Source organism: Equus caballus, chromosome 1 (assembly GCF_041296265.1).
Source record: "Equus caballus isolate H_3958 breed thoroughbred chromosome 1, TB-T2T, whole genome shotgun sequence".
NCBI classification, from domain to species: domain Eukaryota; kingdom Metazoa; phylum Chordata; class Mammalia; order Perissodactyla; family Equidae; genus Equus; species Equus caballus.
The window spans coordinates 125,883,491-125,906,447 of record NC_091684.1 but is presented as its reverse complement, the minus strand read 5'-3'; the positions used below and the strand labels follow the sequence as shown (position 1 = coordinate 125,906,447).

General features: G+C 39.7%; 1 protein-coding gene across 14 annotated transcripts in view; it reads left to right on the top strand.

Moving 5' to 3' along the window:
- The window catches only part of TUBGCP5 (tubulin gamma complex component 5), a 75,975-nt gene that overhangs the window by 37,690 nt on the left and 15,328 nt on the right, over nt 1-22,957 (top strand). For 4 of the 14 annotated variants that reach the window (XM_070231626.1, XM_070231571.1, XM_070231570.1 and 1 more), the window contains 7 exons: nt 3,699-3,783; nt 3,880-4,000; nt 4,474-4,652; nt 5,863-5,988; nt 6,630-6,718; nt 8,757-8,857; nt 10,687-13,312. In XM_070231626.1, the coding sequence (XP_070087727.1) occupies nt 3,699-3,783; nt 3,880-4,000; nt 4,474-4,652; nt 5,863-5,988; nt 6,630-6,718; nt 8,757-8,857; nt 10,687-10,769 (784 nt within the window). In that variant the 3' untranslated portion in view covers nt 10,770-13,312. Of the gene's footprint in view, nt 1-3,698; nt 3,784-3,879; nt 4,358-4,473; nt 4,653-5,609; nt 5,776-5,862; nt 5,989-6,629; nt 6,719-8,756; nt 8,858-9,869; nt 10,523-10,686; nt 13,313-22,088; nt 22,769-22,957 lie in introns of those variants that run through there. The other 10 variants (XM_070231587.1, XM_070231637.1, XM_070231578.1 and 7 more) reach the window with 7 other exon arrangements.

Here is a 22,957-nt window from a genome sequence, read left to right as displayed (position 1 = left end):
AACAGCATATTTTTCTTAAGTTAAAATCACTGGTACAAAGGTACTTTTAGGGAGATATGCCTTCTATTCCTGTTCCTGCCCATTTTCTCCCTTCCCTGTTGCTAACCATTTTTATTAGATTTGTTTTATCTTTCTAGTGTTTATTTTTTGGACCCAAAAACATATGTTTGTGTATTCCTTTTCCTCCTCACATTACATAAAGGTAGCGTGTAGTACATACTCTCTGACACCTGGTTTATTTTTCTTACATAACTAAAATATATCCCGACCTACTCCATTTGCAGGCTAGAGAGCTTGTGCTCATTCCTTTACAGCTGACGGGCTTTCCACTGTGTTCTTTCAACCAGTTGTCCTATGGGTAGACATGTGGGTTTCTATTCTTTTGCTGTGCATGTATGCAATGGCTAGTCTTGTACATTTCACTTCATACTTTTGCCCATATAAATTTGCAGTATATTCCTAGAATAGGATTGCCAGGTGAAAGGGTAAAAGCATGTGTAATTCTGCTAGCTGTTACCAAATTTCTCTTCATAAAGGTTGTATCTTTTCTAATTCCTACCAACAATATGTAGAGTGGCTTTCTCTACAGCCTCACCAACAGAATATGTTGTCAGACTTTTGGATTTTAGCCAGTCTAATGGTGAGAAATGGTATCTCAGTGTAGTTTAATTTACATTTTTCTAATTATGAATGAGTTTAGTCATCTTTAGATATGTTTATTTTTGCATTTCTGTCAGCATCGCGTTATTGGTCTTCAGCGCCTGCATTTTTAGAAACTCTTTATACAGGTTTTCCAATTTGACATTTGTCTTTTTATTCTGCTTATGATAAAACAATTTTTTGTTTTTGTTTTGTCATGCAGACGTTTCTTAGTTTTTTTTTATTGTTTTTTGTTTGTTTCTTAGTTTTATAATGTATCAGTCTTTTATTGGTTCTGGATTTTAAATCATAGTTAAAGTTTTACTCTCTCCCATGTTCTAAAGAAATTTACTCATCTTTTCTTCTAATGCTTGAATGGATTTTTTTACATTTAGATATTGATCCACTTGGAATTTATTCTGCTAAAAAACATGAGAAATAGATCCAGTTTTATCTTTTTCCAAATGACTAGTTGGTTCCTATCATTTATTTCTTTTAAAAAAAAAATCCGTCTTTCCCCTATTTGAGATTCCCCTTTATCATTAAATTTTCATATGTACTTGAGTCTCTTTGTAGATTTTTCCATCTTATTTCATTGTTCTGTCTGTTTATTCATGTGCTAGTAGCATTCTATTTTAATAATAAGGTTTACTGGCCATTCTTTCTTATTTATTTTTCCAAATGTACATTATCATCAACTTGTCAAGCTCCACCGAAACAAAAATCTTGATGGTATTTTCATTGAGATTGCGGTCCATTCATAAATTAACCCAGGACAAATGAGCCACCCCTGGGGACCCCTGCTGCCATGGCTTCCATGTGTTCTAGGTGCCTGTCTGTGCCCTCAGGCTCACTGAGTCCGGGCCCACGAGTCTCCTTGGTTCCAGCATCAATGCCAGCACTGCTTTCCTGCCCTTCCCAGTTTCCCCCGCCTTACACCGCTCCCATGTCCCTGTTGCTCTTTCTGAAGCCTCCCTGCAGGCCCTTTGCCCTCCACCTGCCCTTGGTGTAGCTTCTCACTCTCCTGCCTCAGCACTCCTGCCTGGGGCACTTATATTCCATGTTGATGGCTTCAGCGACCATTAATGACCTGCAGATCAGTACCTTTAGCCCAGGTGTCTACACAGTCAGCACCTCATGACTGTACTCGAATGTCATGTATCCAGAACTGAGCTCATTATTGTCTCATCCCAAACCACCCTTTGTTTCTTCTAGTCAAGCACCACTGTTCATCCTGGTGCTCAAAGGCAGTCTGTGGCTCACCCTAGATTCCTTCCTCTCTCCTGGTTCCCACACATCCCTAGTTGCTTGATTCTGCCTCCTGGATAATGTTTCCCCTTAACTCTCAGTGCCTCCTAACCATCTCTGTCTCTCAGCCTCTCTCCCTTCCACTTGACCCCCACAGGGGCACCAGAGTGACCACAATAAACCAGCAACTCCCACCACCACTCACACTCAGGCTTCTCATTGGCACCTCATAACAGACGGACTGAGCTGCTTTTCGTCAGAGAGAAAACTTTACTGTCTGGCTCATTTTTCTAGCCTCTTTTCGTATACACTTACACATGCAGACACATCATATGTTCTCTCCTATCACACTTTACATTTCAGGGATTCAGAATTTTTCTGGTTTCCCCAAAAGCTGTACTCTGCCCCCAGAAGCCTTCATGTGTCCTGCTGTCTCCAGTTACTTGCTCTTCCATTTGCATGGCCTGGCAGTGCTCTGCTCTCCTTCAAAGCTCTGCCTGGCCTGGCTTGGTGCAGCACCCACATCTGCTCAGTGACAGGAGGGTGACTCTGCATATTTCCTCTGGGCTGTGAGCGCCTGGAGAAGGAGAAGGAATTGACTTTCTTTCACCTGCTTAGCATGGTGCCTGACAAGATTTTCAGTAGGTGCCTACTAAGTAATTAGTGGATGCACAAGTAACACACTTATCAGCTGAAGAATGTTGGGACTAGTGCCTGTGACATGCAATGAATAGGCCAATTTATAAATCACATGCCACTCTTTACATCACTGGTTGTAAGGCTGACTCCCCACCTCTGCCTTACACTTAAACCTTCACTGGTCGGCATCCAGGCATCATTGCTTGGTACCTCTATAACTGTGGGAGTTTTAGGTAATTTCTCAGTCCCCAGACAGGACTACTCTGAGGATTAAATGAAATAAGGACACTTAAGTGCCATGTAGTGCCTGGCACAGGGACGTTTCCATGCAGCACGTTGGTTGCTTTCTTTCTATTGAGAGTCACATTCAAACCTGCGTTAGGAGAGAATGGTAAAAGCAGACCCCGTTCTCGTCGATGCACTTGCACACACACACTCTTCAGGATGAGGAAAGCAATCCCTCTCCACCACCCTCTGCAGAGGGTCCATCTTCTGAGCCTGTTGCTTGAATTTTACCAGAATTAAGCACCCACCCTATCATCATTATACAGGAGTCCCCCATTATCCTCAGGGGATATGTTCCAAGATCTGCAATGGATGCCTAAAACCACAAATAGTACTGAACCCTATATATATATACCCTTTTTTCCTATACATACATACCTATGATAAAGTTTAATTTATAAATTGGCTACAGTAAGAGATTAACAATAACTAATAAAATAGAACGATTATGACAACATACTATAATAAAAGTTATGTGAATGTGGTCTCTGTCTCACCCATTTAATATTTTCAAACCACAGTTGACCGTAGGTAACTGAAACCAAGGACAGCAAAACTGCAGATAAGGGGAACTATAGTATCTTTTTCCCTGACTTTGTCTTTTTTTCCTAATTAACTTACCACACTTGTTAAGTATCTCTTCTCTTTTATAGCTAAACTCATTATTTGAAAACTTTGCCCCTCTTCCTTATTTCTAAAACCAAATTCCTATTCTAGAATATATGCTGGAAAATATGGCTTTATTGGAATATTTGTATTCCTTTTATGAAATACAATGTCTTTTTTGGAATATGATGTAAATGTTAAAATGCTAATTTTTTTTAAAGAACATTTTTATATGAGCATAGTACTTTCACACAAACTAAAACTAAAATTTCTTTATCTAGTCTATCTATAACTTTTGAAAATGTTGACACAGCTAAGAAGAAACTCCCTGTTCATATTTTAGATGGTCTGACCCTGAGCTACAAGGTATGTTCTGAATCTCTTTGTAAGAACATTGTTTTCTATTAAAACCTGCAAGTAATAGGTTACTTTCTCCTCTAATTTTCTGTTTTGTTCTCATAGGTCCCATGGCCTGTGGACATTGTTATAAGTTTGGAATGTCAAAAAATTTATAATCAGGTGTTCCTTCTCTTATTGCAAATAAAGTGGGCAAAATATAGTCTGGATGTTTTACTCTTTGGTGGTAAGATTTGTTTTCAAGAGATAAATCACAATTTTATTTTAGCCCTGAGAAAAAGAGGTGGTGATCTTTGCTCATTTTTTAATGTATACTCAAGTGCCCAAATGGTATGTATTTGTAGCAGCGGTTTTACAGACATCAGAATTAACTTCCCTGAATGAAATACCAGGAAATTATACTACATTCAATCTGAAATACAATAACTTGATTAGGAATTTATCCAGAAAAAATATTCTTCATAGATTATGCAAAAATTTTTAATAACAAGTTAACGGGACTTTGCATTTACATTTTAATCACAGTGATAATGAAAGTGACACAGGGAACTTTTCACTGCTTCACCTTCCAGACACACTGGAGGTGGGTCCCTGCTGCACACCCGGCAGAGTGCTCTTTGTGGGGTTGACTGTGCTGTGTGCGTTTGGGGTTTGAGTACATGCTCTTCCCACCCACTCTGCTCTTTCAACCTTTTACAGAACTGGCTAGTACTGCTGAAAAACCACAACTTAAAGAAGAAGTTTTATGTGAGCAAGACACAGCTGCTCAGTTTGGACCACAAAAGGAACCAGTGAGACAGCAGATTCATCGTATGTTCCTCTTGAGAGTGAAGCTCATGCACTTTGTGAACAGCTTGCACAACTACATTATGACCAGGGTTCGTGTCTGTGTGTCTGCCTCAGTTCTGTCCCCTTGTATACAGCTATTCATAGAGAATTATTTGTGATATATTTATAAATACAAAGGAGCCCACAAAATACTTCTAGACTATAAATGTGAAAATAGCACACATAAAAAATTTGATCATAAAATAACATGGCAGCAGGGGGAATTTTTTTTAAATATTCCAGAGCATGTGTGTCCAGAGACTGCTGCCCCGCCTGTCCAGTGACCCCTTGGGACAGGCACACCCAGAGCTCCTCTTTTCGAATTGCCTTCAGAATTTGCTGCATAGTTCTTTAAATTTCGTTAGTGGTGACACAGCTGTCCCTGGAAAATGACACCAATTTTTAGTAACAGCCAGAATCCGTCAGGCTGGTGTAGTATGTAAGGAGGAAGATACAGCCTGATTATATACTTTTTTCCTCAAAAACAAGAAGTAACTCATTACAAAGTAAATGAAACTGCTTTTCATATACATCTTAGAATGAGATCTAGAGGAAGTCTGGAAGAGGAGTTCAGATATTTGAACAGTAGCAGTATTTTTGGAGGATAGTACTCATTTGTGGTTTAAAGCTTGCTTAAAAAACCTCATTTGTAGTCATTCTGGTATATAAGTTCTAAAACCACCTCCTTTGGGTGAAGTGAGCCTTCGAAGCCTTTGTTTTAGATAGGGTGCATATGGCAGAAGAGCTCTCTGCTTCCCGTGATTTAGTGGGCTTCAGAGGGCCAGCCCTAAGCCTTTAATTGTTGAGAATAAATGGTAGGAGTTTAAGTATTTGCTTAATTTGTTTTTTGTTTTCTATTTAAAATATATCTATGCTCCTTTAAAAGAAAGACCAATATACAAACAGTGGAACTCACGAAAATGTATACATTCAATTTAACTGATAATTGTTTTTAAAAAGTCAATGTATTTTCTATACAGTTTGATATATTTGCCCCTCCCTCCCAGGAACAGTCTGCTAGTCCAAAGTGAGGCATTTATTCACTGTGAAGGGTGTGTCCTAAAGGACTGGCCCCACCATCATTCTAGATAAGAACGTCAACCTTTAAAGAAGGTACTTTATAAACTCTACAGATGTGATTATTGAAGGAGGAATTTGAGAGGAGTAGAAGAGGTTGGTAAAAAGTTTTGTGTCTGGCATACAAGTCCTCAAAGTAGTCTGCTGATCTGCTGATTTAACTTTTCATCTTTCTCTTCCAAGATTCTTCACAGTACGGGGCTGGAGTTTCAACATCAAGTTGAGGAAGCCAAGGATTTAGATCAGTTGATTAAAATTCACTATAGATATTTGTCAACCATCCATGATCGATGTTTGCTGAGAGAAAAGGTACATGAGATGTCACCTGCAGACTTGGCCACCAAGGCAGGAGTGAAGCTGGCCAAGGGAAGTTGTCCCGCTGCTTTGGAATTTTATACTTATTAAGCTTCTTTTCTGCAGAATATTCTTTAAGGAAGAACCAGATCAAATGAAGTTATAAGTGTGTGCCATATTATCAGAAATTATACCTGAAAGAAACAGTTGAGAACTGTACTGTGACAGTCTTCACTCACTCTGCACTGCACTTGGATTCAGTTGGAAAATTGTATCTGTAGCTGTGGAGTAATAGTGCTTTAGTCAGGAAGCATGTCCAGCTTTGTGTGAATTCAGGGGATTAAGTCATTTTTACAGCCACTGGACTGACTTGCTCTATTTCAGTGGTGAATTTAAATGGCCATCCCAGGATGTGGTAGCTTACTCTATTTGTCAGACTCTGCTACTACTGCTACCTCTATCACAGGTGCAGTAGATGTGTGGACCAATTCCAAGTACACTCTATTCAGAGCCTCGAAACCTTCCTTATGATGTAGGAGGCAGTCATTGCACTGATGAGGGTTTTCTGTGACTCATTTAAATTATGTAAAAGTGTTGGTGTCGGTGTCCAAGCATAGTTACAGAGCCAGTGTTCTCTCTGTGGCTTTGCTCTCCAGGTCAGCTTTGTGAAGGAAGCCATCATGAAGGTGTTGAACTTGGCTCTCATGTTTGCAGAGGGCTGGCAGGCGGGCCTGGGGGCTTGGCGGTAAGTATGTGGCCTGTGGAACCTCTGTGCTATGACTGTTTTGCCTTACCTTTTAACTGGCTTCATCTAGGAGCCTTTTTTTCCCTCTAGGCCATACGTCACATATACTTGTATTTAGGGAAAGAATTGAATAATTGAATTTGTTCACCTAAACTAGGCCACATCAAGAATTGTGCAATTCTTTTATGAGTGGTAAAACAATAAAAACTGACGTCTTTTAATTAGGACAAGCAAATATTCTTAGATTACATGCATGTTTTGTTTTATAGATTTTGTTAAGTTTTTGTTATGAACACCTTCAGACATACACAGAGGTAGAGAAAACAGCAGACAAACCCCGGGTGCCCATCACCCCTCTTCAGCAGTTACCAGCAGCAGTTCTCATCTTTGTTCACCAACCACACCCACATACTTGCTGAATTATTTTACAACAAATTCTCTACATCATGGTAGATTATAGTCCAAAGTTGTACTTTACTTTCAGAGTGTTTATTATTCATACCTGCCACATAGAAAGGCAGGTGCCCTGCAGTCAGACGACAGGTGAGGAGGAACTTCCTCTTTGATCTAGAGCACCATCCTCTACTGTTAGCTTCAGTGTACAGCTCAGTAGTTTGTCCCTGTCTTGTTTATAAAATTAATGCAATGATAATGCTGCCATTACTTCCCTGAAATAAAAGTGCAAGCGAGCCTGGATGACCTGGTTGTTGCGATACTAGTCAGTGTTACTGAGGAGGTAAGAGTCCATTATAGTGCTAATTTAATTAAAAATCTTAACCTATGCCTATATCAAAATATTCTGAATGAAGAAACTAAGATAGTAGGTAAAATTCATAATTGCAGGGATGTAAACAGATTTCTTACTTGCTTTTTGCTGTCTCAAAGTGTGTAAAGTATATTTCTCTTTCCATGTCACTGGGGGGTGAAGGAGAAAATAATAATACTGCTGCATATGCTTTGCTGAAATTGAACTGCTTCAGTTTCTTCAACATGTAACTTGTAAGAAAAAAGCAGGTTGGGGCCGGCCCGGTGGCGCAGCAGTTAAGTTCGCACGTTCCGCTTCTCAGCGGCCCGGGGTTCGCTGGTTCGGATCCTGGGTGCAGACATGGCACCGCTTGGCACACCATGCTGTGGGTAGGCATCCCACATATAAAGTAGAGAAAGATGGGCACGGATGTTAGCTCAGGGCCAGGCTTCATCAACAAAAAGAGGAGGACTGGCAGTAGTTAGCTGAGAGCTAATCTTCCTCAAAAAAAAAAAAAAAAAAAAAAGCAGGGAGTGAGGAGGACTTAAGTATAAGAACCATCGCAATTTATGGAAATTAATTGATCCTGATTCAAACTTAAAGCAGAAAAGTGAAAAATTGCAAAAGCAATGTGAAATTTGACCACTGATTATTTGATGATATAAAAAATCATTGTTAAATATTTTTAAGCAGATGGTATTGTAGCTTTGTTTTAAAAAGAGTCTTTATCTTTAATATATCCACACTGAAGTATTTATGACTGAAATGCTGTGATGTCTCAAATTGCTTCTCAATGTGGTGGGGCTGGGGTGTATGTAGGACTGCCTGGGGCTGCATGACTGCTCGTCTTGAGTGTGGGCATGTGAAAGTCCACTGAGTAGTTCTCTCCTATATATGTCTGATTTCCCATAGTAAAAAGTTTTATAATAATTTTAAAATTTGCGATTTCATATCTTTAACGTGTTCTTTATTTCTAAAAGAAGATATGCTTATGAAAAGTAAAAACACAGGCCTGTCAAATGGAAAAGGGAATATCCCCAGTCATCCTAGCTCCAGGACTCAGTGCCATCCTGAAACAGAAGTTTTATATCCTGCTGAGCATTTCCTTCAGATACTTGGAAAGTTTTTATTTTAAAGTAAAGCAGGAAATTTTATATTTTATTTTATAATCTTTAGACTTAGGATTCTAAATAATTAAACTGAAGTACATTTAACATTACTCCAAAGGTATTTTGTAGCCTACCTATTGACCTCTTATGCACTTCTTAAACTGAAATTTACCTTCTTTCCTAGAATGGAATCTATAGAGAAAATGGAGTCTGATTTTAAAAACTGCCATATGTTTCTTGTAACCGTTTTAAACAAAGCCGTCTGTAGAGGATCCTTTCCCCATCGTGAGTACACCATGTTAAAATATTACAGTTTTTATATTTTCTTGTATCTAAGTCTGTGTGTTATAGTTTTGGTACTGACCTCATGAAGATTAGAATTTTTCACCATTGCAAACCTGGAAGGTCCCTCAGCAGTTGTGCCGTGCTTTGAACTGTTTTTTGAGAATAGCAATGGAACAAATGAATGTCAGATGTAAGACACTGAGACTAACGGTCGTGCTGTCTGGCGTGTCATTTGTTACAGCAGTGGTTCTAGAACTGTTACTGAATAAAGCAGATGGTAGAATAGGTTTTGGTTGCCCTTTACTATCATGTATAACCTTTGTAACTATTCCCTTTCCAAAGATAGAGGGGTTTTTTTTAGCAACTTAGAAACTTCCAAGGCTGCCTTTTGCACAAGGAAACGCAGGCCTGACAGTTTAGAACACAGTATGTGAAGCAGGCAGCGTCTGGGGTGGGTCACAGGGAGAAGAGAGCTATTTAATCTGCAAAAACAAAGAGCTAAATAGTATCTCTTTGCACGACTTTTCTTTGGAAAAGTATGCAGGGTTAATCTTTTCCCTATTTCTGCATATTCAAATTGTAATATATTCATTAAGAGCTAAACGTTTTTTAAAATGTTGTTAGAAATGTGTTAGAGGAAACATGGATGCATTTGTCCATTGTTGCTTTGGGTGATTCTTATGCAAGTAGATTCCATTCGTAGGTTAGAACATGGCATTTTGTGATGAACTGACCCATATGGTTTTATGACATATGAGACAAATGTGATTTGTTCAGTGAAACGCACAAACTTTTTGTTTTCAAAATTAAAATGATCTGAAATAGAAATAAATCTTACTTTTTGAATTTTTACTTAGTAAAGATTATCATCTTGATTATACATTAAAAATAATCAATATTTTAATTAAAAATAGAAAAGTCTTTAAATACTTTCAGTTCTGAATTTATTAAAGCCTTATTCAGATGTTTTAAACCATTTTTTTTTCCAACCTTATTTCTATTTTTCCCACAGTGGAATCTCTAGCACTGTCACTCATGGCTGGCATGGAACAGAGTTAAATGTCTTCAATGTAATAAATATCTCAGATTTAATCTTCATACATATGCATTTCCACCACATGCAGTTGAGAAGGAGCAATCTTTATTTCGGTTCATTTTAGAAATTGTTGTCTACTGTCTAGACAAGTAGATTTGTAGGTCTTTTCTCTGGAGATTATTGGATAGTATATAGGATTATGTGTATAAAATTGTATCAGTAATGCAAAGTGTATATAGGCTGTTTACAGTTACATTTCCTACTTTAAGCTCTAGATTTATGCTATTGATAATGTGAATTGTATCATTTTTGAAAATGTAATTATTAATATGAAAAATAAAGTACTTTAGTTAAATTCTTTAGTTCTCTTTTTACTTGGCCACAGAAGTTTTTTATGTAGAGTTTTACATACTGTCTTCCCTAAAGGTTGTCTTAGATTTGGTTGTCTCAAAAATGTATTTTTATGTGCCTGGGAAGTTCCAAAATGGAAAATAACTTTAATCAATATCAATAAATGTAAAAGCCAACTTCACTTAGGGCCATCTGTTGGTACATGCTTATTATTTGACATTTCTGAGCAATTTTTGTGAACAAGTTATATCTTAAATAAAATCATGCTTACCGTTCAATTTTTCCACATTTTCTTTGTATGCTTCTTGGCATGTCTCCAGCACTTATGACTCAGCACTGTATTTACTACTTATTTTTAAAGAACAACTTCTGAACTCAAGGTAGCCTCAGAGCTGAGCACCAGGCCTTCTCGCCCTCAGACCCAATCTCAATCATTTTGCAGCATCAGCATTTCCTGCATTCAGATGGCAAAGTCTGGGAACAAACCCTCCTGGGAACCAGCCCAGATCTGGGGCTTTACTCTGAAGTCTTGGAAGAAATTCACCGAGGAGGCCTTCAAATGCCAGGAGATGAACAGCTACTTCCAGGTCTCAAGAAAATATTTTTTTGTTTTGCTAGCCCTGAGATAACATCTCTTGCCAATCTTGCTCTTTTTGCTTGAGGAAGATTCGCCCTAAACTAACGTCTGTGCCAGTCTTCCTCTATTTTGTATGTAGGTCACCACCACAGCATGGCCACCAACAAGTGGTGTAGGTCTGCACCCAGGAACTGAACCCGAGCCACGTAAGTGGAGCATGCCATACTTAACCACTAGGCCATGGGACAAGCCCCAGTGTTTCCAAACCTAGGATAGAAGGTAAGTTTATTTATAGGATGTTTAGGAAAGGAAATATTTTCATTTTTAAAATGAGTATTTGCAATTAGTTGTTATCTCAACTGATTTTATACTGTATCTATATTTGACCCTTTCTCATGATGTTAAGAGTTTCCAAGGGGAGATTAGCAAGTTTCAATTGGAAGAAGAATAGACTTGACAAACTGTTACCACTTGTTTTCTTTGGGAAGCAGCCTCCAAGATGGAGTTAGACATGCAGAGTGCCCAGTAAAAAGAAGGGAAAGGGAGCCTGACTGGCCAGAGAGAAAAGCTGGCCTACAGTACAGGTCAGTGGAATCAGCTCATCAGGTTGTCCTGCACTGGGCTGAGATGATGGGCTTCCGTACCCCACCTTGATCAGTCGTTGGTTGTGGGTCCTTGGGAAGAGCATGACCTCTGTAGCTGAGGCCAGTCCAGAAGCAGGTGGAGCTGAAGGCTGTCCACTGGCAGTACTCATGAGTTGGGCAGCAACTCCTTGAAGAGGGATCTGAGTAGCACATCATGTCAACTACACACAAGTGATTTTTGAATCTTCTAAATGCAAGGACTTACTTTTACACTAAATATAACTAAGAGCTGTTCCTTAACTAGTTTATGTGGAAAAGTTAATGCTATGGTGTGCGTTAAATTTCGTTTTCTTAGGTGTGGAATAGATTGGATCTGTTCCGCTTAATTTTTCTTATGGTTCTGTTTGGACTTTAAAAACATCTTACGGCTTTCCAGTTGGGCATGTAAGGAGCTTGGAAGTCATCACTCCCATTCTCAAAGTAAGAAAAAAGCTGAGCAAACTGAAAATCAACAACTCTTCTTAGATCCATTAGAGAATTGAGGTCACAGGGCAAACTGCTGCCTCCAAAATTGGAGAGAGGAGCAGAACAGAGAATCACATTCCACCATAGCAGAAGCAAAAACTCTGCAGGAGCCAGTACCAAGCTAAGGAGACTTAAACCACAATTGACAAATTGCCAGAGGCTCATTGTGGACAAGATTGACAGTTAAAAACTCCAAGGAACCCAGTCTTGGGAGGTAGGACAAACTTTTGTGAGTTTTAGGAACACTACCAGGTTCTCACAGTGAAGATTAGAGGAAAATCTTCTTGTGATTCTGGCAGGAGGAAGGGGAAAGTATTCATTTTGCAATATGCCCTGAGAGTTCTGTTCTTAGCAAGGCCTGAGTCAAGGGCCAAACCAACCCAGGGAAAGGGAAATGCCCAACTCCAGGTCCTTCTAGCCTTCCTGTTTTACCTAAGTGTGTGTGTGTGGAGGGGGGAGATAGCAGAAGGACTTGTGAAGGTCAAGACTGGGGCACAGGCTCACTAAAAGACTGAGACCTAATCATTGGACTGTGAAATGCTTTCCCTCCCCCCTCACCTCACAACATCAATAGGGCTCCTGTATAACAACAGGAGTACTTGTGAAAGAACTGCAAGCTAGAACCCTATTTAAAAAGTCTCTAGGGAAACCCAGTGACAACAGGAGACTAAAACCAGGACACCAGATGAGATTTTAGCCTCTCACACTTGCAGCTGTAGCAAATGCTAAGCAGTCTAACTACTACCCAGGTAAATCTAAAACATCGCACTAAAGGCCTATTTGCCTCAGTTCCTTTTAACCAGTGCATCATGTCCAATTTTTAACAAAAAATTACATAGCATACAAAAAAACAATTTGAAGAGACAGAGAAAGCATCAACCAGACTCAGTTTTGGCAGAGATGTTGAAATTATCAGATAGGGAATATAAAACAACTATGATTAATATGCTAAGAGCTCTAGTGGAAAAGGTAGACACCATGAAAGAACAGATGGTAATGTAAGCAAAGAGATGGAAACTCAGGAAGGACATGGTCGAACTAAACATCAACTAGATCAAATTGACATTTATAAATTCCTTCAACAGAATACACCTCAAGCTTACAGAACATTCACCAAGATAGGCCACATTTTTGGCCATAAAACGCACCTTAACAAGTTTTTAAAAATAGAAATCATACAAAGTATGCACTCAGACCACTGTTAATAAAATGCAATTATATGAAAAATATTAACATAAATGATTTGCTGAAATCAAGGCAAAAAATGAATGACCTGAAGATTTGAAGTTGTCAATTGTTTATTTTATTACCCCAGCATTACTTGCCCATCAACAGAACTCAACATGTAATATAAATAAAGTTAGTCTTTCATATTTTGCTCACTTTAAATTTTGTTATTATGAAGACATAATACTTTAATAGTTTAACTTGATAGTTAATTTAAATCTAGACACCCAAGTATATGGGTCTGTTGCTCCAGGCTTAGTTTCACCTGGATTGGCAAGTATCTTCAGGATAAAAGTTGCTTCCACTCCACCCCTTTGCTTCTATCAAGTTCTTGCTTTATTTTAGTTGTGGAATGATAATTCCTTACTAGTTTGTCAGCTGTCCTTAAGATTTTAAGATTCCTAAAACATTTTAACCAGCACATTCAGTTTTCATTGAAAAGTCTGTTCAAAAAATGTAGCCTGCCAATAACCAAAACAAGTTCCCATTTAAAGTAAATTAATTACTCCAGAAACAAGCCTCCCAAATATGGTAGCAATAAATAAGCCATGTGACTAGGCACCTTTGTGCTGTAACTTTGTTTATATAAGTTTTTTTTCACTCCACATATTATCATAAAAATTTTAAGAACTAGATGAGAACTTTGAAATTATCCCATACAACATCCCGTAAAAAAAATTCTAAAGAAAGGTCCTCCCCACTCCAAGATTTTTTTTTAACCTCCCATTATTTCCTTTAGGAATTTTAAGTTTTCATTTTTTACATTTAAATATTTGTTCCATCTGGAATTTATCCTGATGTAAAGTGTAAAACCAACTTGGCAGTTATCTTCTAGATGAACTGATCCAGAAAAGCCTCCTTGAGTAGGTAACATTTGAAAGTCATGTCATGGCAGTCATGTAAAAGTTTGGGAGAAGGCATGCCAGGAAGGGGAAGTGGAAGGAACGAGCTTGACTTGTCTAGGACAAAGCAGCAAGACCAGTGTGGCTGGAGCATTGAGAACAAAGGGCATGTTAGGAGACAAGGTTAGAGAGGTAGGTGGGGTTGTGTCATGCTGATGGATCAAATGGGATTGAGAGAGGGGAATCCAGGAGGAGTCCTGGGACACGAAGCTGGTGCCACAGATAGGGCTAAGACAGAGTGTGCTACTCAGGGCAGTGGCCTTCCAAGTGGAGTTTATATACCCTTGGGATACATGAAGACTCTCTGCAAGTTATATGGGCATTAAAAGTTTGAAGGAATTTCTATATTAATCCTAGAATTAGGATTCAGTAGTGATATGGTTGGCCTGGGCTAACATCTATAAAATTAAAAAACAAAGACATTTTCTGATAGGAAGTAATCTGACTTGGCTAATTGATTTGACAATGAGAACTGGTTTTGTCAATTACATTAAACATGGGGACATTTACCATAAATTGCCTAAGTAACGTGTAGCTTTGAGAATTTAATGAAGACATATTTAAAGCATTTGTGTGATAAACCAGTAGAGCAGAAATTGTGTCCTTTGCAAAGTTTTAGGATATAAAGAACAAATAGATGTCTAGTTTAAACTGTCTGATGGGATACAAATTTCTAAAATTTTTATTTAGGAGACAAAGTGTTTGAAGACCATTGAGTTAGAGCATAGGCTCAGCTTCTGTAACAAAGACCAAAACTCATTTCCATGAAGAAAATGGAGTGATACTTAGAGCGGCTGGCCCAGTGGCATAGTGATTAAGTTCGTGCACTCCACTTTGCCCACCCAGGGTCTACAGGTTCGGATCCCTGGTGCAGACCTACGCACTGCTCATTAAGCCATGCTGTGGTGGCATCCCACATACAAAATAGACGAAGTTTGGCACAGATGTTAGCTCAGGGACAATGTTCCTCAAGCAAAACGAGGAAGATTGGCAACAGATGTTAGCTCAGGACCAGTCTTCCTCACCAAAAAATAAAAAAAATACAGTATAACTCCCATAATAGTGCAGAGGTCAGAGGGTGGCTCAGGGTGGATGAGTGGCTCTGCACCATGAGGTTGTTCAGGATGCAGTTCCCTTCTAGTTTGTTATTCTGCCGTTGCCCTTGTTTGCACAGTCAAAGCTGGGTGGTGGCACCCTGTCCTTCCAGCCCATGAGAGGGAGGAAGAAAGGTAGCAGAGGGTTAACTTTCTCACACACTTAATTGCAAGTAGGCTGAGAATTTAGTTAAGGTTCCTAGAGTTCCAGCCTTTTTCAAATACTGAGATATAATTTACCCATGCTTATTCACTTTTATCAGAGATTTATTTGAGACTGCATCTAAAATCTCTATCAGAAAATGCCATACTTTCACTTTGGCTTAGGATGTAAAGGACACTAAAGACCTTCACTAGTTTACAAGAAAAAACAAGGCAAAATAAAATGTGTACTTTTCTATGGGATTTGGACAGACAATCTATACAGAAACTTGAACTTAATTCCAGAGAGACACAAGCCCTTCCTAAGAGAGTGAAGAGCTGTGCAACTTCCATACTCAGAGGGTTGAGTGGTGAAGGCATGGGTTGGCAGTTGGACTTGGTTGCCATAGATGGAGAGAATATACAGAGATGAGAAGAAATCAGTTGATTACAGTTGAGCCTCTGACAAGTAATATGGTCTTGTAGGATGGATTGGAATGTGAAAACTGAAAATGCAAAATCACTTGTCCCAAGAACTTTTCCCCCTAGTCCTGCCCAAGTTTTCCTGAGAAGGTGGCAGTAGGTACAAAACTGGGAGTGCAGTCCTGTGCATTCGCACTGTGATTGGATTCTGGAGCCCTATCAAAGCTAAATCCAAAGGTGAACCCCCCCTAGTTCAAATACAAGATTAAAAAGGTAGTGATATTGGAGTATAGAGAGTGAGAGTCACAGTTGAATTCAATACAATTAAAGCTGAGGCCCAGCTGCAATTCAATTCAAATCTAGGAGGAATCAGGAATTCCTTCCAGTCACCAAATACAGGATTCAGATTCTGACAGTCTAATTCCCATGTGCGTATTTTTTCCCCACACCAAGCAATTCTTCAACACTAACTGGGTGTCCTACAATTCACCTCAATTCTGACACTACCTGCAGATAGTGTCACATCCCACAGGTTAAGGGCTCGGTCCCACAAGACTGTCCCCCTCCCACTTCAAACACCAATTGCAAGTCCAGGTTGTCACTTGTGCTTCTGATTGACAGGCTATAAATCAGAGGTTCCAATAACCCCTTCCTTGGGTTTGATTAACTTGCTAGAGCAGCTCACAGAGCTCAGAGAAATATTTTACTTACTAGACTACCAGTTTATTAAGGATATAGCTGTGGAACATCCAGAAGGAAGAGATGCATAGGGCAGGGTATGGGGAAAGGGCCCAGAGTTTCCATGCCCTCTCTTGGTGTGCCACCCACCCAGCACCTCCATGTGTTCACAAACTCAAAAATTCTCTGAACCCTGTCTTTTAGGTTTTTATGGAGGCTTCATTACATAGACATGTTGATTAAATCACTGGGTAATGGTGATTGAACTTAATCTCCAACCCCTCTCCCCTGCCCAGAGGTGGGGGGGTTGGACCACCCTGTAATCACATGTTTAGTTCTTCTGGTGACCAATCCCCATCCTTAGGTTACCTAGGGACTTTCCAAAAGTCACCTGATTAACATAAAGGCATATTTATTGCTCTCATCACAGTAAATCTCAAAGGTTTTAGGAGCTCTGAGCCATAAATGGAGAAGAAGAAATATGTATTTCTTGTTATAAATCACAATATCACAAGGACAGATTTGCATTCCTAGGGAAATAAAAGAAAGCAATATTATACTACAGTGTCAGCATCATGACAGAGTGAGTTGTCCCCATAGTCTCTCCCCACTAAGATACAACCAAAGGACATTCATTAATCAACAGAGGATACCCACACAGCACAATAGGATGTTTGAGAGGTCCTCACAGCCATACGTCTAAATGTGGGGGTGCTGGACGCCAGGCAAGCAGTGAGAGGAGGTGAGCAGATCTCCTCTCCCACCCCAGCAACAGCAGTCTAGGTTGTGGGTCCACACACAGCAGCTGAGCTGGCACACAACTCTAAGAGGAGGCATAGGAAAAGGAGTCCTCCATGTGACCACTTTCACTTTGGGAGTTGCATCTCAGCCCACAGGAACTCCACACCAAAGCATCTCAGCCACTGCATGGGCACACCACCAAGCCCAGCAACCCAGGCAGGCCGCCAGTGAGTGCAGAGTGGGCTCAAAAATGTGAAAGAAAGTTCCCCTCCCATTGCTTCCCACCTGGCACAGCAGCTGGGCCTATGGGCCAGGGCAGCAGATTCACACCAGAGTGCCAGCACCTGCATATATGACCCACCAAGTACCAGCGGCAAGCAAATGCAGACAAGCCCTATTGGCAAAACTTCCAGTGGGTGGGCACAACTTCCAGCAGATGCAGCAGGTTCAGAAATCACAGCTCCCGCCACCCTGAGTGGTGGTAGGTGGAATAGGTGACATACTATGCACCAGCAAGGTCTGCTTCCTCAGACGTCATAAAGAAATACATTAACACTCCAGAACAGAAGGAAAATGACAAGTTTCCAGGAACAAATCCTGAAGTCACAGGAATTTATAATCTAAATGATAGAGAACTCAAAATAGTTATCATAAAGAAACTCAACAAGTTACAAGAAAACTCACAAAGACAGTTCAGTGAACTCACAAATAAAATTAATGAGCAGAAGGAATTCTTCACTAAAGAGATTGAAACTCTAAAAAACACCAAACAAAAGTGTGGGAAATGAAGGACACAATGAGTGAGAGAGGGAAAAAAAAGTCTAGAAACCTTAAAAAACAGAGTTGATTGTGGAGTACAGAATTAGTAATTTGGAGGACAGAAATATAGAAATGCTTCAGGTGGAGGAGGAGAGAGAAGTAAGACTAAAAAAATGAAGAAATTCTCCAAGAAATGTCCAACTTAATTAGGAAATGCAACGTAAGGATTATAAGTATTCAAAAGGGAGATAGATATAGATATTCCAGAGGGATAAAGGAGCAGACAGCTTGTTTAAACAAATAGTGGCTGAGAACTTCCCAAACCTGGAGAAGGAACTGGAATTACAAGTAAGTGAAGCCAATGGAACTAATTACATCAATGTGAAAGACCTTCTCCAAGACCTGTTTTAGTAAAACTGGCAAAAGTCAATGACAGAAAAAATATGAAGGGCAGCAAGGCAGACGAGAGTAATCTACAAAGGAATCCCTCTCAGGCTTTCAGCAGACTTCTCAGCAGAGACTGTAAAGACTAGGAGAGAGTGGAATAATATATTCAAAATACTGAATTTCGAAAACTTTCAGCCAAGAATACTCTATCCAGCAAAAATATCCTTCAGATATCATGGAGAGATAAAAACTTTCCTGATAAACAAAAGCTGAGGGAGTTCATCGCCACAAGACCCACTCTACAAGAAATGAACAAGAATGCCCAGACTCCTGAAACAAAAAGGAAAAGGTTTACAAAACGTTGAACAAAGGTAAATAGACAAAATCAGGAAATGGCAGCTCTCTATTAGAACAAGTTAGCAAACAAAGACACAGGGAAGGAAAGCATCAAAAATAACTATAAACACTTCATTTTAATCACAAAATCACAACACAAAATGGAATAATTTGTGACAACAATAACTTAGGGAAGAGGAAAGGGATGGAACTTACTTAGGATAATGGAGACAAAAGGCTATCAAAATGGAATAGCTCATTTGCAAGATGTTTTATACAAACCTCATAGTAACCACTAAACAAAAAATCAGAACAGAGACACAACTGATAAACAGAAAAAACTGAGAAAACCATCATAGAAAATCACCAACCGAAATGGCAGTCAGAAATACACAGGAAGAGAAACATTGGAAATATAGAGCAACTGTGAAACAAGAGATAAAATGGCAGTATTAAGCCCTCATGTATCAATAATCACTCTAAATGTAAATGGATTGAATTCTCCAATCAAAAGACATAGAGTGGCTGGATGGATTGAAAAACAAGACCCAACAATATGCTGCCTCCAGGAAACATCTCAGCTCCAATGACAAACAGGCTCAGAGTGAAGAGATGGAAGACGATACTGCAAGCAAATGGTAAGCAAAAGAAAGCAGGTATTGCTGTACTTATATTGGACAAAGTGGACTTTGAGACATAAAAGACAATGAGAAACAAAAAGGGGCAGGGCAGTATATAGGGATAAAAGGGACATTCCACCAAGAGGACATAACACTCTTGTATTGAGTTCCCCTACTATTATTATGTTGTTCTTAATGTCTTCTTTTAGGTTTGTTACTAGTTGCTTTATGTACTTTGCTGCTCCTGTGTTGAGTGCATAGATATTTGTAAGTGTTATGTCTGCTTGGTGGAGTGTCCCTTTTATGATTATATACTGCCCATCTTTGTCTCTCTTTATCTGTTTTGTCTTGAAGTCTACTTTGTCTGATATAAGTATGACAACACCTGCTTTCTTTTGTTTGCCATTAGCTGGGAATATCGCCTTCCATTCCTTTACTCTGAGCCTGTGTTTTTCATTGGAGCTGAGATGTGTTTCCTGGAGGCAGTATATTGTTGGGCTTTGTTCTTTAATCCATCTCTCCACTCTGTGTCTTTTGATAGGAGAATTCAATCCATTCACATTTAAAGTGATTATTGATATATGAGGGCTTAATGCTGCCATTTTATTGCTCATTTTCTGTTTCTCCTGCATTTCCTTTGTCTCTTGTCCAGTGTATTTTGGACTACCAATTTGGTTTGGTAGTTTTTTATGCTGATTTTCTTAGTTTTATCCTTATTTATTATTTGTGTCTCTGTTCTACTTTTTTGTTTAGTGGTTACCAGGAGTTTGTATGCAGAATCTCATAGATGAGATAGTCCATTTTCTGATGACCTTTTATTTCCTTAGACTAAGCCAATTCAGTCCCTTTCCTCTTCCCCTCCTAAGTTGTTTTTATCATTTTGTTCCATCTTGTGTTGTGACTTTGTGGTTAAAATGACAAGATTATCCTTGTTTGGGAGGTTTTCCTTCCCTTTATCTTTAATGTTATACTTCAGTGTTTGACAACCTGTTCTGATGGATAGCTACATTTTTTTTTTTTTTGTCTGCCTATTTATCTCCTTAGGGCTTCATAACCCCTTTCTTCTTTTTATTTCAGCTATGAGTATCTTCTTGAGGATTTCTTGTCAAGGAGTCAGGAGTCTTGTGGTGATGAACTCCCTTAGCTTTTGTTTATCTGGGAAAGTTTTAATTTCTCCATCATATCTGAAGGGTATTTTCGCTGGATAGAGTATTCTTGGCTGAAAGTTTTTGTCTTTCAAAGATTTGAATATATCATTCCACTCTCTCCTAGCCTGTAAGGTTTCTGCTGAGAAAGCCACTGAAAGCCCGATGGAGGTTCCTTTGTAAGTTACTTTCTTTTTCCTTACTGCCCTTAGTATTTTTGCTTTGTCAGTGACTTTTGCCAGCTTCACCACTATATGCCTTGCAGGAGGTCTTTTTTACATTAATATAGTAAGGAGATCTGTTGGCTCTAGAATAGAGCTGATATCATGGAGGAATGAATCAGCAATATTGAGGACAGAAATATAGAAATGCTTCACATGGAGGAGGAGGAGCTTTCTGCTCCTTTCTCCTCTTCTCCCTCTGGAATACCTATAATCTTTATGTTACATTTCCTAATTGAATTGGATATTTCTCAGAAAGTTTCTTCATTTCTTTTTGTTCTTAGTTCAGGGAATCCATACTATTCTTTACCTCATCCATTGTGTTTTTCATCTCCAATATTTCTTTTTTTTCTCCCCAAATCCCCCCAGTACATAGTTGTATATTTTAGTTGTGGGTCCTTCTAGTTGTGGCATGTGGGACGCCGCCTCAACATGGCCTAATGAGCGGTTCCATGTCCATGCCCAGGATCTGAACCCTGGGCCACCAAAGCAGAGCATGCCAACTTAACCACTCGGCCATGGGGCCATCCCCTCCAATGTTTCTGATTGGTTCTTCATTATAGTTTCAATCTTTTTGGTGTAGTAGCTTCTAAATTCATTGAACTATCTGCATCCTCTTCAACTTGTTGAGTTTTCCAATGATAGCTATTTTGAATTCTCTGTCATTTAGGTTATAGATTTCTACGTCTTCAGGGTTGATTTCTGGATACTCGTCATTTTCCTTCTGGTCTGGAGATTTAATATATTTTTTCATACTGCTAGATGGCATGGATTTGTGCTTCTGCATTGTGGTAGTATTTGATCGCTACTTCCACCTGTCACCACTGGGTGGGGGTCAAGAGCTGTGTATTCAGAGCCTGCCGTGATCTGCAGCACAGCTCCCAGGTGCTGGACAGGAGCGCTGAGTCGGGAAGAGGGGTACTTTATTTCTGCTGCACAATCTCAGGGGCTTCTTGCTCTACCCTCGCTATCTGCTCTTCTGGGTTATTGGCTTGATGAAGACACCCCCACGGTAGCTAGTTACCTCTGTGTGGGGCTTTCGACTGGACTGTGAGGGACCTTGGAGATCTATGGTATTCCCACAGAGGGCCACCACCCTCTCTCCCCTTTACTCTCAGAAGCCACGTACAATCCCTGGGTCATTGCCCTTCAGCGAGTAAGAGAAGATTTTTCTTACCTCATTCCACTTATTCAGGTGGGGGGCTGCAGCACGTTCACCTTCCGGTGTATGGCTGCATGGGTCTCTGAGACATCTTTTGTGTTGTGTGGATGTCCTCTGTTGGAATATGAATGTCCTTTTCATTGTATCTTAGAGGGAAGAGTTTCCAGAGAGAGCCCACTCCACCATGATGATGTCACTCCCTCGCTGCTGCCCAATTTTTTGCATCACATGTGTCTGTGGCATCAAAGGGCTCCCCAGCTCCTAGTCCCTGAATCATCCTCCCCCTCCCCTCTTTCTCTCTGTCTCCCTCACTCTCTGCCAGGCACCTGTGGAACTGACCAGGCCAGCCCAGCCAGAAAGAGAACAGGATGGGAGGGGCTGGTGGCTGTGGTGAACAGCAACCATGTGACCATGCTTGCACCATAATGGCAGCTGCATCCTGCCACACACCCTCCCTGCACTCCAGTATTAACAACCCTGCAGCTTGCACACCTGAGACACTCGTGTGCAGGTGACCACCCAGGCCTGGAGAATGAGCAGTGCACAATATGCTCACTTTTGGGCCCAGGTCTGTGGGGACCCATGAGGCACAAGGTGAGGACTGAACCATGGGCTAAGGCCTCCTTGGCTGAGCCAGCAAGCTGCCTATAAATAATTGTTTTAAAAATTTTGTTTCAAAAAAGTCATTGAACTATAGATTTAAGATCTGTGCATTTTACTGTGTATAATTTATACCTCAATTCTAAAAAGTAATTTTTAAAAAAAATTCTGCACAGTAGTATACCTTTATACATCTATTGGAACAGCAAAACAAAAGAAAAACTGACAATATCAAGTCTTGGCAAGGATTGTTGAGCAACTGGAACTTTCATACATTGCTGGTGGGGATGCAAAATGGTACAAAGGTTTTCATTTTTTTATAGTGTTCAACATATACTCATCATGACCCAACAGTCCCAGTCCTAGGTATTTACCCAAGAGAAATAAAGTGTGTGTTTACACAAAAACCTGTACACAAATGATTTTAGCAGCTCTATTCATAAATGCCAAAAACTAGAAACCATCCACATGTCCATGAACTGGTGAATAAGTAAATGGTGCCAATTCAAACAATGAAATACTGCTCAGCAATGAGAAGACATAAACTTGTACCAACTTGGATGAATTTCAAAAATAATGTCAAGTGAAAGA